The sequence below is a fragment of the Cucurbita pepo genome, chromosome LG16 (genome assembly GCF_002806865.2).
Source record: "Cucurbita pepo subsp. pepo cultivar mu-cu-16 chromosome LG16, ASM280686v2, whole genome shotgun sequence".
In the NCBI taxonomy this organism is placed as follows: Eukaryota; Viridiplantae; Streptophyta; class Magnoliopsida; order Cucurbitales; family Cucurbitaceae; genus Cucurbita; species Cucurbita pepo.
The window spans coordinates 2,179,530-2,198,907 of record NC_036653.1 but is presented as its reverse complement, the minus strand read 5'-3'; the positions used below and the strand labels follow the sequence as shown (position 1 = coordinate 2,198,907).

At 35.7% G+C, this 19,378-nt stretch overlaps 1 protein-coding gene across 2 annotated transcripts; it reads left to right on the top strand.

Moving 5' to 3' along the window:
- The first annotated feature begins 2,583 nt into the window (after window positions 1-2,583).
- LOC111777859 (DDT domain-containing protein DDB_G0282237) lies at window positions 2,584-11,403 on the top strand. 2 transcript variants are annotated; one of them, XM_023657585.1, is made up of 11 exons: window positions 2,584-2,708; window positions 3,494-3,649; window positions 3,788-3,960; window positions 8,233-8,660; window positions 8,742-8,817; window positions 8,975-9,312; window positions 9,435-9,880; window positions 9,971-10,118; window positions 10,208-10,369; window positions 10,470-10,558; window positions 10,842-11,403. In XM_023657585.1, exons 2-11 carry the CDS (start codon window positions 3,537-3,539, stop codon window positions 10,990-10,992), a joined length of 2,124 nt encoding a protein of 707 aa, XP_023513353.1. In that variant the 5' UTR covers window positions 2,584-2,708; window positions 3,494-3,536; the 3' UTR covers window positions 10,993-11,403. The 2 variants fall into 2 exon arrangements, with proteins under 2 accessions (XP_023513353.1, XP_023513352.1); XM_023657584.1 differs by having other exon boundaries at window positions 8,972-9,312.
- The last annotated feature ends 7,975 nt before the right edge of the window (window positions 11,404-19,378 follow it).

Sequence of the window (19,378 nt, the reverse complement as noted above, 5' to 3'; positions counted from 1 at the left end):
AATCCTGAATTTTGGATTCAGGTGCATCTTTTCATTCATCTCCAAATAAAGAGCTGTTTCCAAATTTCAAGTCTGAAAATTTCGAGAAGGTGTATCTTGCCAACAGCCAAGATTTGGAGATGGAAGGAAAAAGGGATGTCTTCATAAAAACTCTGGCAGGAAATCACTGGACATTAAAGGATGTCATATGCATTCTTAGTCTCAATAAGAACCTGATCTCTATTGGTTAGTTGGACAACATAGGTTATGCAACAAAGTTTGGAAGAGTTCGTGGAAGATTGTGAACAATGCGCTAACGTGTTGCCGGACGCCACAGAAAAGGAAAACCTCGCATGATATCATGGCGAATATAAATATCGAAGGTACGCATCCGTACTAATATAGCATAATGGAGAAGTATCCTAATGGACTGAAATACATACATGCATGAGGTCCCCATGATTTACATTCATAGCATTAACATCATTTCATTTCTCCTTTCATCCATGGAATAATACATACATGCATCATGTATACATGGCAGTCGTCGCATAATACATCAAATATCTTTACATGTCAAGACATAACATGACATTACATAGTATTTCATTTCATTCACAATATGGCGTAATGGATATCACATGCATACATAGCCTAGCATCATATGTCATTACATAGAACACATACAAATAACATAAATAATATGGAGCAGGTAGGGTCTATGGGGCATGCACCATCCTACATCATTCGATTATCTAACTCCAATAAGAAGGTCCCTTACCCGGTTAGAAGTTTGTGTCACCAATTTATCTTTCACGAAAGTTCGATTTTGTCCTTTAAAATCCAAATCAACCTATGAGAGCTTACCTCAATTTCAAGTTCAACTTCCGCAAAACTATCTCTCAACATTTTATAATGGCATTTGTATTAGATTTCATGAGGACATTAGATAATTTGCATGAGTTAGTCTTGCAATGTTTATATACGTTTGTTATGTGTGACTAACTGTTTAATAGCTTTCAGTTTTAATGGATTCTTACTTTTTTTCTAATCGTGACCTAATTTGATTTGGTAACTTGTCCCGTTTAATTTGATTTGGAACAAGTGAATATTCTTCCGGATCATTTCTTGGTCCATGCATAAATAATTTACTCCAGAACTTGTAATTTGTTCCATTTAATTTGATTGGAACAAGTGAATATCCTGGCTGATCAGAGTGATGAATATAATAAAGATGTGTTAAATAAACATCCGAAGTTTTGAAGTTGGATAATAACACCAAGATCGGTGCTCTGGATCGCTTGAGAGGTTGTGAAAGAAAATACGAACATCTTGANAAAAAAAAAAAAAAAAAAAAAAAAAAAAAAAAAAAAAAAAAAAAAAAAAAAAAAAGAACCTAACGCTCCACCCTGATCGACAACTTAAAAACACTTTAAAAAGAAAGGAAAAATGGGCGAGTATAAAAATATACTCAGTAACCAACCTACTTGTAGACCACTTCCTTAACATAGTATGTATCCACGAGCTTTTCTCTTGGCACTACGAAGTCCGGACATGGTCTCTTGTGCTATCTGAGCATCTGGGGTTCCTCTACTCGAGCATGTTTCTGTTCTAAGCCTTACCCCATTGGAGTCTCTAAAGGTCCTACAAACTTTCTATTTTTTTGACCTTGACAACTTGCTATATTGTAGTGAATGACCGATAAACTAGGTTGTGACGCACCCTCATAAAATTGTGATGAGACAATATGGTGATTTCTAGTTTGAACATGATCAAAGGGAGGTTGTTGGTGCATCCCTCAGTACCATACAGACACGTAAGCTTCAGGATGTGATCCCCGTGTCCCGACTAGCTATTAGGCTATCCGACGTAAAATTAAAAAAAATACCTAATACCATGTTTAAAAAATACCTATCAAATTTTAAAAGTAGCGTATAAAGAAATTCAAATTTTTTTTAAAAAAATTAAATGATATTTTTTAAAAGAATATTAATGATTCAAAAATTAAAATTTTAAAGATAAATTATATAAAATTAAAAAGCTTTTTAAATTTTAAAATGTACATTTTCTATTTTTAACGACAAATATGATATTGTAATACAATTCTTAGAATTTTTAAAATTCAAATTAAAATACAAATTTTTTAATTAAACTATACACGTCGACATCGTTCTTGGATGGAGGGCAAAAGCAGCTCTAAACTTTAAAAAGTTTTCAATAATTCAATTTTAGATTAAAAAAAAAAAAATCTTTAGTATTTTATTTCAAAAATATATTTAAACTTTAATAAATTTTAAAAATATTTTTATATAATGTGTTGGATGAAAGTCCTCCGCTAATTTAGGGAATTATCATAAGTTTATAATCAGAAGCCTTTTGGAGAGACATACCATTGTAGATAGACGTGTTCGTCTAACATGGTATCAAAGCCCTGCCCTAAACTTTAATCATATTTTTTTAATTTTTATTAAAAAAATAGAAGAGTAATAATTGATGGAGCCGATATCAAGAATCGGACCGGACCGGACCGGACCGAGCCGAGAAAAGTAAACGCCAGGTTTTTTTNAAAAAAAAAAAAAAAAAAAAAAAATACAAATGTGAGAACCGCCCTCTCCTCTCGCCTTCTCTATAAGCTCTTCTCTCTTTATTTCTCTACTCCGTCTGTCGCTCTTCTTCCAGGGCTCCAGTGGCGTCCGCATTCCTCCGCCATTACTCCTCTCTGTACCACTGTAAGATTCTCCCCTTTTCCCTTCTCCTTCTTGCATTTTATCATACCATTCTTCCCTCCCAATGCTCCTTCTTCCCCCAACTACCTCACCGATTTCCTCCTCACTTTCACGTTTTCCAATTTCCATGCACTTCTCTCAATTTCATTCGCCTCCTCCCTTCATCGGATTCCGCCATTTACGCTCAATGCCCATTCTATTGCCGCCGTACTCCTTCCCTGCTCCATATTTCATCATTCTCATTCTCTTCGTTTCTTTCTTTCTTGGTTTTCCCCCTTTCATGGCTCCAATTCATTTGCTCTAGGGTTTCTGTTTGCCCTTACCTGGTTCTTCTTCACCGCCTGCTTCCTCTTAGTTTTAGATGAACTGGGTCATACCTGGTTTTCCTAATGTTTGATTACTGAATTGCATCTACTTCTTTATAACTACTTCCTGGGTTTCTTTAACGTTAATTTCCCAAACAATTTTGGGAAATTGTTTTCTATCTTAACGTTAATTTCTTGGGTTTCTTTACTTTTATGTGCATTATCCATGTTTAAGTTGTTTTGTTCTTGTCATTTTTCCTTATGCTTGATTGCTTGGACGAGAGGAAGACAGAAGGACGTTCAAATTTTTAGTTTAAACTGCATATTTCTTTTGTTGTTAATGGAAAATTTTGATTCTATTAGACAGGTAAAGGTCCAATTAGGTTCTTGATTTCCTCTGTTATTTGTGGATTTTTACGATTTGGGGAAGATCTTACGTCCATAACTAAGATTAATCAGTTATTAAACCTGTATGTCTTACAGGTAGATAACTCGTGATACATAATTTAGTGGCCAAGTAATAGTTATGCCCCTGTTGAAAAGAAAGCCGTTTCCCTTGGCTGATTCGCCCAAAGATTTGGAGAACCATGAGCTTGTATATCAAGTTCGGTTCACTAAGGAGGTATTCCGCGATTACAGGTATTCTATTATCCATTCTGCTCATTATCATTGTTGTTGTTGGTTATAATGTGGAATTTAGGAATGTTAATTTTCTAAAATCTGTTTCGTTTTGGGATAACGAAATTTTTGTTTTTTTTATTCCTTACTATGCATCAGTGAGTATCTGAGTAGGATAAATTTATACCGTCGAAGAGTTTGGATGTGTAAGTTCACTGGAAAAAGTAATTTGACATACGAGGAGGCTCTGGTGTCTGAAAAATGTGCTGCAGAGAAGGTTCAGCAGTTCCCTAAAGATCTTATCGTCCCTGCTCTACAGATTATCCAATACAGTGAGAACTAACTTGCTTTACTCAAGAATTGTATTTGTGCATGTGTTTATTTTGTTTGGCTTGATGATAGGATGGTTAAATATTTGCAACTTGAGAACATAGACCTATTGCCTTGAAATTAGCCTTTCTGAGTTCTTTTGTGTTTCAGGATTCAAGATTAGGCAATAATACGCAAGTCTTTACTTTTTTCACTTTTACTTTCTTTTCTTCAACCTCAATCTCTATTTAGAAGTTTATAAGCTGAATTGAAAGAAAATTAGTGTCATTTGTGTTATCATATCCTCATCTATATCTAATACATGATTTGTAGCACAAATACGGGCTTCTGTTTTAAACCTTAACTAAATAAGCATGATTGTTGTTAGAATCAATGTTCTCTTGTTCTTCTTCCTCTTTGCTTGTTCTTTTGTTCTTGTATTCTTGCTCCATCCGATTCATCAATTAGATTTCAGCGTTTAACCTGGTACAGGTCTCCCCCATATCTTTCTCCTTTTATCTAGTGTCTGGTACCTTCCTTTGTTCCCCCCTTCTACTTTTTTCACTTTGATTTTCTCGCCAAACGCAGACCTATAAAAAGGACTAAACCCTAACAATGGCTGCCATCGTTACCCATTATTCATTGCCACATCATTTAAAAGGACGAACACCAATTGGCAGTATAGTATTTGTAGGGTGTTCCCCCATACTATTGTGCTTGGTCGTGAGCACTTCAAGCAAAAAGCATAGGTGTTGTGGGAACGTGCAGTCAATGGCCTTTTGTGGAGGATGTTTCTAGATTTTTTGGTATTCTTATAGAGACGGGGATTATGATTGTTCTTTGGTATGATTGTTCTTTGGTTAGTGTCAATTGGAAGAATTTTTTTGTATCACCTTGATCTTTTCGGGTAGAATGTAGATGACTTTTTCATCATCCATTTTTTTTCTTCTCTCTATCAGGATCATTCGTTGCAAATTGAATGTCATTGGCCATAGAACTTCCATTTATTTTGATCCCATCTTTAGCCAACACCAAATTCCTGTAGTGTTTCCTCCCCATGAATTGTTATCCTAATCATATGCTCACCTCTGGAGTCTGGTCCTAAAATCTCTCAATGCCCCATCGAACATAAATCATGTCCTATCATCTTTCTTTTGAATATGTATTGACATATTTTTCTCTTATTGTACTTATTTTCTTTAATATTTTCAATATATGAAAAAAAAAATCTGATGGAGGAGTGAGAAGTACTAAAAGAAGGGAAGACAAGCTGTCCCCCAAATTCATCAAACTATATAATTAGAAAGGGCCAAGGGGTGTAATTATAGAATTCTTTGGGGAACGAGTATACCAAAAAGAGATCACTAGTTGTTCTTGAGCTAATTTGATTATTAGAATAAGGTGATTCAAGGCTTCTTGGTTCCTTCTGCACCCACTAGCGTCAGGATAAATGATGCCTCAGACAGGTTGTTAGTGATACTATAGGTTGCAACTTAAGCTGTTTGATGAATCCGACACCCACTTATCATTTTTTTTTAATGATATCTAACAAAAAGATCGTTGACTTTCTTTCTATTGGCACAAAAATGGAAAACAAAAGAGGGGAATTTTTTTGGACTTTTGAAAAAATGTTTCAAAGCAATTGTGAATACCTTGGAGGAACATTTGAAGAAAAAATTTGTTGGCATTATTATTCAGTGTATAAGTCAAACATGAAACATGGGTAAACTATTAGTGCCATTAGAGGTTTACTCTTTTTAGTGGTGAATTGTTCCATTGGTTGAGTTCTTGATTCCATGTTTTGCTGTGTGGAGGCTTCATTTTCTGTATTAAACACCACCAGACATGGGAACACTCTGAACATGTTGAAAGAAGTGTCTTCTCTTTTCACTTTATTTTTAAATTTCAAATAATAGACATTTCTCATAGAAAAGAAAATAAAAGAAACGTGGAAAAAGGATATAAATCCATTGCCTATTGTGTTAGATTCTTTGCTTCTACATGGTGTAATCTCACTACACCCTTTGAGCTAGTTCACATTTCTGCCATTTGGGAGCTTTCTTTAACCCCTTTGGTGGGATGAGGATATTTCATCATCCAATTTGTTTGCTTCTCTTTGTTACTAAATTTTCATGTTGCCCCTAAAAAAACCAATAAAAGAGTATAACAACCCAAGCCCATCGCTAGCAGATATTGTCCGCTTTGGCCTGTTACATATCGCCATCAGCCTCACAATTTTAAAATGCCTCTTTTAGAGTTACACAACGAAACTGGTACTCATCCATATATTATTCTCTTTGGACTTTCCCTTATGAGCTTCCCCATTACGCATCTACTAGGGAGAGGTTTCCACACCCTTATAAGGAATGTTTCATTCCTCTCTCTAACCGATGTGAGATCTCACAATCCACTCCCCTTCGGAGCCCAGCGCTAGTAGATATTATCTGCTTAGGCCCAAGCTCACCGCTAGGAGATATTGTTCGATTTGGCCTATGTATCACTGTTAGCCTAACGATTTTAAAATGTGTCTTTTAGAGTTACGCAGCGGAACTGGTACTCATCCAGATATTGTTCGCTTTGGGCTTTTCCTTTCAGGCTTCCCCTCAAGGTTTTTGGGCTTTCCCTTTTGGGCTTCCCCATTACGCATCTACTAGGGAGAGGATTCCATACCCTTATAAGGAATGTTTCGTTCCCCTCTCCAACCAATGTGAGATCTCACAAAGAGACTACAATTAAAACATTTATGAAAAGCTCTGTTAGTTGAGATTAAGATTAATGGAATTATCTATTAAATTGGAGATGTGGGGATTAAGAATAATGTCAAAAAAGGGGGAGAGAGGATGGGGTGGAGGAGGAGATGGTCGTGTAGTGAGCTCTTGTCAGAGTAGGTATAAATAGAAGAACCACATAACTCCACCTTCTCTTTTCGCCAAGTGTCAGTGTAGGACATGTGTCCATGTGTTGGAGACAGAAATACTCCAATATGCACACAACAAGTGTTCAATGCATGAAATAAGTGTCTGATTATTTTATTATTTTTATTTTCCCAACATGTTGGCTACTCGTTCAAGACATGCGAAGGATATGTTAGGGACACATCTAGGACACATTCAAAAGATAAATTTAAATAGTAGACCATTCTCTAGATTAAAAAGTCTTATGCCCATTAGAGAGTCAAGGTAAAAAAAAAAGCTTACTTTGAAAAGAAACCTAAACTGAATTTTGTACAAAGAAAAGCACTTGTGTTTGATTCAAATTTCAAGTTTATTTTGTAAACTTTATTAGGTAATAGATAGGTGGTGTTGGTTATCTCTCATCTTTTATGTCAGCGTAGGGTGTCTATCTCTGTGTTTCTTTGGTATAAAGTATAAGGCACCTATGGATAGGATGGACTGTAATGTGATGATAAGGAGGACATGGGAAGTACAGGTTCTAAAGTGATATTTCCTCTTGTTTACTAAAGCCTTCGATTACTTGAATCCGATGTTTTAAAATGCTATTCAGACTTAAGCCTTGAAACTTGCTTCAAGGCAAGACTCTTAACTTCTTAGTGTCAAGACTTACAACTTCTTTGAACCGTAAGAGGTTCATGCCTTTCATAGAAGAGGCTTAAGCCCTTGTGAAGCCGTACTGAGGCTTAAAGTTTCTACGTCTTGTGTAATGTTTAAAAAAATAATATTAACTTGCCTCATTCTCAAAAAATAAAGGTTGAGTTGTGACAACTTGAACTATTACTGTTTTTACTATTGCAACTTCAAAAGCATTGAAGATTATTATTTTTAGTATAAATCAATCCTACTAATAGTGATAGTCGTGATGTTAAAATATCCTTTTAGAAATTTTATTTAAGTGGCAACTGACGGGAGGTGATTTCTTTTATATTTTCATATGACTATTGCATGTTTAGCGATACGTAATCATCCTAATTTAGGATTTATAAAATGCTTGTAGTTAAATTCATGACTTGTGCCTCATACTACCTCGAAGTGCCGCCTCTTCAAGAGGAAAAGTCCGAAGGCCACCTTTAGCCTTTTAAAACATTGTTTGATCCCAAGTTAGAATTGTGGAACAAATGTGAAAAGACGGTGAATTGTTTGATCCCAATACTGTTATTGGAAAATAACCAGGAACTTGGTTTTAGGAAATTTAGGTTATGCTGATTGGTGATTGATTATCTGCTGATTAGTTTCAAGTTGTTAGGGCGTTTTGATTCAGTATCTGATTGGATATAATCTTTTTTTTTTTTTTTTGTTTTCTATGATTGAGGGAATCTTACTCTGCTACTTCATTTGCAGGCATGTTGTCTCTGAAAGATCTTGCAGACACAATTGCCGTGAAGTTACAGGAGTTTCTGTTTGTTGGTACAGAATTGTATGGAAGGAGGGAAGATCAGATTTATCCATGCAAAATTGTCAAAGTGCTTGAGAATGATGCTGGTGACGAATTACAATATGAGGTAGTTTGGCTCGACAAAAATAAGAAAGTAACAGAAACGGCATTATTGAACGTAGAGGATTTAGTACAGAAAAAGCCTCCTTTGAGCAGAAGGTTTTTGAAGTCGTTCATTCGGGAATCTACATATCGCAGTGCTCCTTGGGTACTTCATGACAAACTAGCACAAAATCATGGAATTTCAACTGATCTTCCCCAAGAATTGAGAAGCAAAGCCTTTTTCCGTGATGGGCTTTTAGTTTGCAATAAAAAGAGAAAAACTAACGACATGGTAATTTTTGAAGTTTGAATCTGAAGTTTTTAAAGTTTATGGTATTCTCCTGTTGCTAGTTCTCATATTTTTCATTTACAGGAAGCAAGTAATCCTGGAAAATGTAAAAGGAGGGACAGGGCGAATGGCTCAACTGCAGAAAATGGTGCAAACAAAGGTATGTTTTCTACTTAATCTCAAGTCTTAGCAAGAAAAGTCCTTGCGATGAATAGCCTTGTCTTTCATTCTTACTCGGCTTTTACTCTTCCAACGGTTTTGTCGCTTTCCGTGTTACGAATTTTGAATTCACCATTTTTGCTTTTCTGAATCAGCAGAAGGTCTTGATGAAGATATCAAATATCCAATTGATGATCTCTTAGTGCAGCCTGGTGTGGATGATCCAGTTTTCTCAGAACGACCTTCTCCTTCGAGGGAATTCAAAGTTCCAATGAACTGCGTCGGAGATCTTTTGATGGTTTGGGATGTTTGCTCGTCTTTCAGTCGACTTTTGAACTTGTGGCCATTTTCTCTTGATGATTTAGAGCGTGCTATCTATCACAAAGAAAGTAATGTACCTCTCCTTGTGGAAGCACATTCAGCATATTTCCGTTTGCTTTTAAAAGATAATGGAGAATATTCCTCACTTGTTGAAGGAAAAAAGCGGAAGATGAAGGTCAGTTCATCACATTGTCTATTTATTTTTTAACTTTTTGAACTTTTTGTTTTTTTCGCCGAGAAAAAAAACTGACATACATTTTTTTTTATTTGCAACTTTTCTTTTTTTAAAAAAACCAGATTACATTAGTTAACTGGACAGAGTACCTCTGTGACTTCCTAGAAATGATTGGGAATCCTAAATTATGTGCCAACACTGCAACTATTAAACGAGGTCACTATGGCCTTTTGGATACTCACGTCAAACTGGGAATCTTATGCGAGCTGGTTAATCATTCCCTGGAATCAAATATATTCAGGGAAAAGTTAGATGAAATTATTGAACAGAGGCAGGCACTTGGAGCTACCAGAAGAGGGGAAGCCTTGGAAGAAGGCCGAAAGAGAAGAGAAGAGAAAGAACGCTTGAAATCCGAGCCTATGTCCAATGGACATGTAAATGGGCATCTTACAGATCCCGAAAAGAGCGAAATATCCAAATCTGATCCTGGAAGACGGTGTAAAGATTCATCAAAAAATAGGAATGGGGTGGTTATATCAACTCAAAATGGTCTTTCCCCTGTAAAAAGGTTCGACTTTCTCCATCCGTCACATGTTAAAATGGCGTGATATTCAAGTACTCGACCGTTCTATTTCTTATTTTATTTTACCTTTTTTAGTGAGGATGATCATCCTATTGCTTATTTGAAGAAAATGGCCAAGAAGCGGAATAGTGATGTAACAGTTTCTACTTCTACAAATTCACCAAAGAAGGAAGCAAAGGATCATAGGATGGAATTTCTTGATAAGAATACCATAAAAGAGAGGGTTCGTTTCAGTGGTGTGAGAATTTATGTTTCTGATTATGTGCATGTTAATACAAGCTCCCTAAACATGTGTTCTTATTGTGAAAACAGAGGGAATATTACGAGCGGGAGTTGGAGAAACGCTCGATAAAAACGAATCCCTTGGGTAAAGACAGAAATCATAACAGGTATTGGTGGTTCCGTCGTGATGGAAGGATTTTTGTAGAGAGCTCAGACTCCAAGGAGTGGGGATATTACAGTAGCATAGAAGAGGTATCACAGCTTTGTACTGTAGCTCATTCTTCTAATACTAGGGGCTTACCTATGACTGCTTCATTTGATGTTCTGTTCTCCACTCGACTTTTCGATGCAGCTTGATGCATTTATAGGCTCACTGAATTGCAAGGGGGAGAGAGAGAGAGAACTCGGCAAGCATCTCGAAAAATCTTATAGAAGAATTTGGTAAGTTAGCCATTAATAGCCTGAGATTTATAATACATTTGCCCCTTACGTATCATCATGGTGTGCTTGAGATGGGCGAGCATATGTGCAATCTGATGAGATGTATTTTGTTATTGGGCTGTGCTTGCTTGTTAGTCTTGTGTCCATATGAACGGAGAACACGTGTTTCAGTCGGACAAAACATTACAATCCACTTTGTTCTCTCGTAAATCACTGAAGTTAGAATACATGACTGATGTTACTTCGATCTGATACCTCTCGATTTTCAAATTTGCATTGGCAGCGTTGAACTCAACAAGAGATCGAAGGATATAACTAACCAAATAGCAGCAGAGGAGGCGGTGCTACGACGATCCACACGCGTTCGTGCTCCTCCTAGGGAAAATCCGGCTACTGCGTATCTGAGATATGTTAACAGGTGGAAGGAGGATTGATTGATTGATCCAAAGCTAGTTTTTTATTGATTGAGATATGTTTATGTTTTTGTTCTCCTCAACTTGGCATGGTTGGTGGAGATGTGTGTGTGATATAGCGATGGTAACTGAAAGAGAGTGAGGGGTGAGAAGTGGGGGAGCAGTGGGAAGAGAAGGGATGGGGCAATTTTTTTTCTTCAGCTCATTCCATTAAAAGCTTCACCGTATGATTAACTTCTTTTTTTTTTTTTTTGTAAAGGATCGCCTTAGGCATTCTTTATTTGTAGCATCAAACAGCTAACAAATTACTATAACAGCCAAACATCTGAGTTACTGAAAGGGCTGGTGGGTGCCCCCAGGATTGTTCATGGTTTAGACTTGTATATGATATAAGATATTTAAGGATATTAGATAAAATAGATCGATTTATTACACATTTTTTGAACATTTTGATAATTGACGATTTAAATTTACATCTTGATAAATGACCAAGTGACAAGAAGGTGAGGTGAAACTTGCTTGTCTCTTAATAAATAAAATTTTATTTTTGTTCCCACAATCTTCTTGTAAACTCCTTTTAGACTGTAAATGTAGTTGAATGAGACAATAGGTAGGTTACAAGTTCCACTGTTGAGATGTGAGATGCAGGTGATGATGATATCCTGGGTATGTGTGGGAGTCCTTGATAGGCACTCTAGAACTTGTCAACGCTCATGAAAACTCGGGTTGGTCCTCCATTCATTTGACTAGAGGTGGACAACGACAACCTTCTCTCTTCTGTCCCTACGTGGTCAGGTGGGACAGTTTGCTTGAATAGCTCAACTGGTCCTTAACTTGGTGCTCATGACGTGTTACAGAACCTCCACTATGTCGAGAGACCAAACCAGATATAGCTAGCAACGTAGAAGCCGATTGAACATCAACTCATAAAAGATAAGAATGTTGTATAAGGTAAGAATGTTGTATGTTGCATTGAAACGGCACAAAATACCTTTCATACAAGGTAAGAACGTTTCCACATTGATAAAAGGTAAGAATGCTGTATAAGTGATGATTGCTCCGGTTTTTTTCACATTTTGAAATGGTTTGAGAATATTTGTCAAAATCAACCGACCAAAATGAAAAGATACCTATGGTAAAGTATGACAAATATCTAAATATTTGCCTATAATAAAAGATCAAATATGATATATACATAGTAAACTATAATTCAGTACTAAATATCCTTAACACCTCTTGCACTGAACGTTAGATTTGAACGAATATGAAATTTGGATTTGAAAAATTCAAAGAGAGGTCGAGAAATACATTTTGTGAAGATGTCAATAACTTGGTTCGAAGGAGACGTCGAAAAATATAGTAATATTATATAATATTACAATCATTCTGTCATTGAATGCTTCAATAACAAAACTTCGAAAGCTTCTGCAATGGAGGTTCGAATATGTATATGTTATAAAGGTATTTTTTTAATAAAAAATAATCTATTTTCAATCCCTTGAATTCTCTTATCAACTTAGTTTTAAGAAAATAAACAAATGTTTAAACACCTTTAAATTAGTCCAAACAAACAAAATTCTCACTCTAACCATCTCGATTAAAACTTTGGAATCAATGTTTTGAAAACATGGCCATGCACGACCACTTGTCAGAATATATATTATCATTAACACAAGAAAATATTTAGCCTTAAGTTATGTTTATCCATTACTTTTATATTTTATTTAATTTTGCAAAGAGTTATAAATAAAGAACTTTCACTACCATTTAGATACGGTGATTTTAGCAAATATTCTCAATTTGGTTGCACATCAACCGCGCGTAAAATCAAAGGTGTCGAACATGCAAGTTGTTCCAAAGGATCATCATTAAGTGTTATTTGTGATTATTTTCCATATTCTTCACGATAAACTATATGAATCCCTTTTATCTTTTCTATACATAAAGTATTTTCCATAGATGCGATGAAATTTATGACATCTACATTTGTCGAATTAAATAAGTGAAACTCTATATTATACTATATTCTCAATATCGGAAAACCTACCAATATTACACTAAGAAAAAACAATGGAGGTCGATAGAGATTACTCGACCAAATAGGATGGATGGATGTGAACAAATGAGATGTAACGATACATGCTCTGGATTTGAATTCGAAATCTAGATTCAACACCTGATGGTCCTGTATCCCCTATGACACGGTCACATTACTTACTCCTCGCTTCTTAAGAGTGAAAACTATTCCCACAAACCAAAACACGAGTTTTTTCAGCATGCTTTGTCCTCACTCACATGCATTCTAAGCAAAGCACACTTAAATGTGAAGTTTCTATGAATGAGCCACTAAAAAGGGAGATGTACTTTGTAGGTATAGGTAGTATGAGCATGAGCATGATTCTATTGGTACGCAACCTAAAGCAAGATAGCATTTTGTGCCCAAATGTTTGAATTTGAGGGTAAAAAGCTTACTTGTTATACGAGATCCAAGACATCCAATAGAGTGAAGCAGCATTCCATTCATTTCGTTTGTCTCCTTTCCCATTAGCAGCGAGGGAAGTGTCACCATCTTCTTGAATGGGGTTCTTCAAGAAGTTTGACAACAAGGGAAATTTTTTTTTTTTTTTTTACGGCCTCCTCGTTTTGGCCTCACAGCGTGTTGCACCAAACACTGGTGGCTGTTTCTTAGCAAGTGAATACAACGAAAAGACTAGAAAATTTCCCATGATTCGATAATTATAGGATGATTCATAAGAAAGGTGGCAAGATTTGAACCTATAGTTGGCTTGTCTCTTACTTGTTGGGCTAGGTAGTCGTGTTAGCACCCTTCATCACCTCTATACTCGAAACAAATGTGATGTGCTACCTAGCGCATTACCTTGTTTCCCCCTACCCCTCTTTTGGTTATGCCATCTCTTAATAAGAATCATTATCCCGCTTAAGCTTCTCAAGCGTAAGTTTCCTAGTCTTGACCAGCAACTGATAGATGTTGGTCTTTTAGCCCTTAATCTCAACTTAATGACAAAGTTATGACAGAAATAAAATTGAGTACTAAATATCGAATATGATGACAGGGCGACTGAGTTGTCATCATAAACCAACCAAATCATAACTCATCCAAGTTTGATAGAGTAATTCGGAGAGTTTGGATTGGTTTTAAAATAAAAAACTATAATAATAATAATTAGAATATAATAATTTGAAAATTAAAATAAGATCACTCAGGTTATCATGGGTAATTTAAAAAATTATAATTATTATAATAAAATAAATCTTTTCAAAATACTATATTATTATTATTATTATTATTTAAAAAGAAAAGGAACAAATTCAAATTTTATTGTTATCATTATTATTAATATTATTATCATTATTTTAAAAAAAGAAATTTAAATTTATGAACATTCACTACTAATATGATAATATTATTTTAAATTTAAAAGAAAGTGAAAAAGGAAAATTTTCAAATTTAACGATCATTTTTTCCCCTCCTCTTCTTATTTAAACTTATCATCTTCACCATAATGAGTACACACTAACACGTGTCAAACGATAATTAATTTTCTTGTTCTTCCTTTTAAGATGAACTCCTAAAATTTTATTGAGAGATTTAGAGGTAGAATTTGAGAATATGGTAGAATAAAATAAGGCTTGATAGTGAAACTTAGGAAAAATTGAAAAAACGTTGGTCAAAGTCAACCGACCATTTTATCCCTTTTACTATTTTTGGGGTCTGAAGAGAAAATGATAGAATAAAAGTAGACTGACGCTCTTGAACAATCTCCTCTAGGACCCGCATAACTCTCTTAACACTCCTCCACCTCAATCTGTAGCCTGCAAACACATGAAAAGAAAATGGGAAAGGGGTGAGCATAAAAATATACTGAGTAAGCAACTTACTTGTAGGCTCTCATCGCATCTATGACCTAGCAGGTGACCACGTGCTTTACTCTAAGCTCTAGGTGCATTGCTCTTGTTGTGCACAGTCTTAGGTAGCTAGCTTAGTCTATGTAGCGGTAATTGATACCCGAAGATGAGGCGCTACTTCCATAGGTTCCGTACTAGGTGGGGACAACATGGTGAGTGCCAACCTTCCGTCATTCACGGGAGGTTAGCTAGCGAACCTATCCCACAAGCCATGAAGTCACCCAAGGAGTGGGGGCACTACCCCCAAGTATGTGCCAGCTCCACTGGCTACTTTCATGATCGATGCCTCCCATAGGGTGGATCCTCTATATAGGGTAACCACTTATTACCCGCATGATCAACACCTTACCACAGGATGGATCCACCATGTAGGGTAATCCACTGACTACCCGCATGATCAACGCCCTACCACAGGACGGATCCATCGTGCAGGATAATCCATCAAACAACCGAGTCACACATCCCTAACTAGCTTTATGCCTAGCTCAATAGCAACGTATCGAAGTGGGAAGGGAAGTGGGGGTCCTCAGACACTATACCAACTGTTGTCAGCCTAAGAGGCTACCTTTGTCATTTTTGGATGTCGTGGAGGTCTACTATGTTCTTAGGGCGTCTAAACATTTTAAATCTCATCCATTTTCCTGACGTTCGAGGTTAGCTCCTCGGGACAAACAAATCTTTGGGTGCACACAAGTCTAAACCTCTTATCGTCCATAATTCTAAGGTGCAAGGAATTCCTATATTTGTAATGATTTGATCCTGAGGCGTGGAAAACATTGAGTTTGTTCTTGAACTCGTAAAAAAAAATGTTGTAGCAGTTTTGCTCTGATCCATAGAAAGAGTCGAAAAAGATTTTATTCAAATTTCCTAGAGGCGCCTAGGAGTGGAGTAGATTGAATTTGGTCGAACCACTATAAAAACTACAATGTTATATTCTCCAACTTTGTCCTATTTAATTGTAGAACTATTAGGGTAATCTATTTCATACTCTTCATATTTATTTGTCCGAAAATTTATTGTTCCAAATAGCATTATTATATTATATACTTGTATTGGGTTTTAAATAAAAATGTTTTTTTTTTTAACTATGCTAAGATTTTCAAATTATCAAAACTTTTTAAATGAATTATAAGTCACCATTAACACAATTCTCTAATGTTGGCATATCAATCCAACAATGGGTATCATAGAAAGGTTGCTTTTATAGAATTTATTTCTAATCCATTGATTATCATTAATAGTTAAAAGATTGAATTCAAGTAAAAATTGTTAATAATATTGAAGTGTCTAAATTTAGGAGGAATTTGATGAGCGAAGAAAAAAAAAATTCTTTTAATGTTAATGCTATAAATCTTTTTATTGTACTCTAAATAGTGATGAATTTAATAGATTATCTACGTGTTCTTCAACAAATGAAATTCAGAAAACTATTAAAAGTAATCATGAATGAATAAATTAAGTTAAAGAAACAAAAATTAACAAGTTACCAGTAGTTAAGAAATATTTAAAATGGATGTAAATGATTTTATTGTTGATATGTTTACTAGATTTACTCATGGTAACAACTCAAGCTGTCAGTATATATTTTATATTTTGACCAGTGACGTATAGGTTTCCACACTCTTATACGTAATGGTTCGTTCCCGTCTACTACTGATGCTTCGTTCCCTTCTTCCTCTTAAACCCTAATTCTTTTCTTTCTTTTCATTTCTCTTTTCTTTCGTTTCTTTTTTCTCTCTGCATTTTCTATCCCGGGTCTCCTCACCCCTAAAAATGGTATCCTTTGTTGACCTTGACCATTTTATTTTATTTTATGTGATTTTATTTTATATTTTTCTAAGGTTTTAGGAACTTTTCGAGCATTATTTTCTTCTACCATATTTCAAAATTTGACTCCTAAGGTCTTTAATAAAATTTTAGAAGCTTAATCGTAAATGGAATAATCGAGAAAATTAATTCTTGTTGGGCTCTGGTGTTACAAATTCTCCGCTCCTTAAAAGCTTTTATCCTCGAAAGTTGCTTAGACCTAAATCTAACGTAGGTCAGCCATATATCCACCATTCTCAATCGATCTACGCCTCATTCACATGCTTATTTCTTTGAACACCACCTTGAGTTTCCCAACTATAGCTTAAGACTCATCCCTAAAGTAGAACTTCATAAAGTTTAGACTTTTGAAGCTCTTATCCAGATGTATGTTCCACGCCTTCAGTGTTTGCCGTAAACTGTAAAGGGTCTTTGACAATTTGTATACTTTGTTCTCTTCGTTTTTTATGACAAACCTTTCAGATTGGGCAACATACACTTCTTCTTGGAGGTCACCATTTAGGAACGCTGATTTGACGTCCAAGTGATGGAGCTCCTACCCGTGTTGAGCTGTGAGGGAAAGAATCAACCTTCCAATGTCCAATTTGCCACCGACACAAAAAATTCCTCAAAAGCAACTCTTTTAACTTCTTCTCTTCTTCGAATACATCATCTTTACTTCCATATATTTTCTCGTGGATCATACCGTCTCTGTACCTTGGTCCCATAATCTAGTCAAAGTACACTATCTTTTAGCTTCTGTCATTAAACTTTTTGAAATATGGCTTTGTTATCTTGAAATGTGTTGTCCAACCAATAACTCATAGGTACTCAAAGTGAGGTGTCTTGTCAAACCATGCTTCATAGAGGATGCGAGTGTCTAACGCCTTCGTAGGGGGTGCGAGTGTCTTGCCAAACCGCATGTCGTATTGCCTCGTCCTAGAAAATCGTCGGGACTTGCACGCTCTTGAGTAAACTTCTTACCGTGTTCATTACAGTGGGTTTTTTGTTCAACCACACCGTTTTGTTGTGGACTGTACGATGCGGTGTGTTGACATTTGATACCTTCTTCACAAAACTTTGAGAAGTTCTAGGAGAAGAACTCGTCACCTCGATTGGTGCGCAAGGTTTTTAACTTGTAATCATGTCCATTTTCAACCTTGAATGCACANTTTTTTTTTTTTTTTTTTTTTTTTTTTTTTTTTTTTTTTTTTATAGCATGCACACCCATATCCAACTGCTATGATCATCAACAAGTAAGATAAAATACATGTTACCAGCAATCGAAGATGGGTGATCGAGCCACACAAATCTGCATGAACTAGTTGCAGTGGTCCCTCAAAACGGAAACTAATTTGAGCTGGGAACGAAAGTCTTACTTGTTTGTAGACTAGGTAACTTTCACATAGCTGGTTCGGGAATAAGTAATCATTTAAATTAAAAGCATTATATTCTAACATAAGTCTAAGAAAATAAATGCATCTACCGTATACATATGTCATGGTCTCGAGTTGCGATATATGCATTTACCCTTCTAGAGTTCTATACAAGCATATATTTTGCTTGAGTTTATGAGATTTTTCTAAAAAGTTGTAAATATAACGAAATTTTATACATTTTTTCTTTCAATGTATTAACAGTACACTATGATCCGAAAATGCATTTTGAATGAGTATTTTAGGTATTAACTTCTACTAAAAGTTAGTAACGATTTTTCTAAGTCAAATTACAAGTTTCTATGCATAGAGCGGATATAGAAAGCACTAACAAATTTTCTAAACTACTAACGGTGAGCTAATAACCTAAGACAAAGTGGTACACCGTGCATATGCCTCCGCGCTCTTTTATCTCTTCTCCACATTCCAAAACCATTTATATATATAATAGTAAGCGTATAGTATATAGAGTGTTATATTCATTCCAATATCATATTCATTACATAAAATGAAACGGTATTCTCGGCCATCCTGTGGGCTCCTTTTGATGCTCCTTCTTGTTCTCCTCACCATGCGTACTTCTCCTCTAAACCCTCTCTTCTTCGTTATAAACTTCCTACCCTCTTAATTTAATTTAATTTGATTGTGTTACTAATTATATTGTTTTGTTTGTGGGTTGTTGGTTTGGTAAAGGCATATGAAAAGGTGGGAATTAGGCGATGCGAGGGCAGGATTTTGGAGTCAACGAGCCACAGGTTCCATGAGGCAGGCGTCACTGACCACAACACCACACAAGCCGCCCGCAAAGAAGGCTTTGTTAGACGAACACGACTCTCCACAATGGTATGATATTGTCCACTTTGAGCATAAGCTCTCATGGCTTTGCTTTGGGCTTCCCCAAAAGGCCTCATACCGATGGAGTTACTATTCTTCACTTATAAACCCATGATCATTTCCTAAATTAGCCGATGTAGGACTTCCATCATCCAACAGGCTTCACCGGAGGCCACTTTGGTGGGTTAACTCACCGCTGGTGGTGTTGTTAATTCTTATGCTTTTCTTCAATTTAATTTCGTATGCTTTTGTTGTACTAATAAATTAGGTTCATTTCAGGCTCTTGGTTATATTTTAATATAATCATTAAGATCTCTTTATAACGCTTTACTTTGATCAACAGCTCCTCTTTCTATTTCGCTAATAATACCACTGTTTTCTCTTCTCCAACCTGTTGTTCTTTG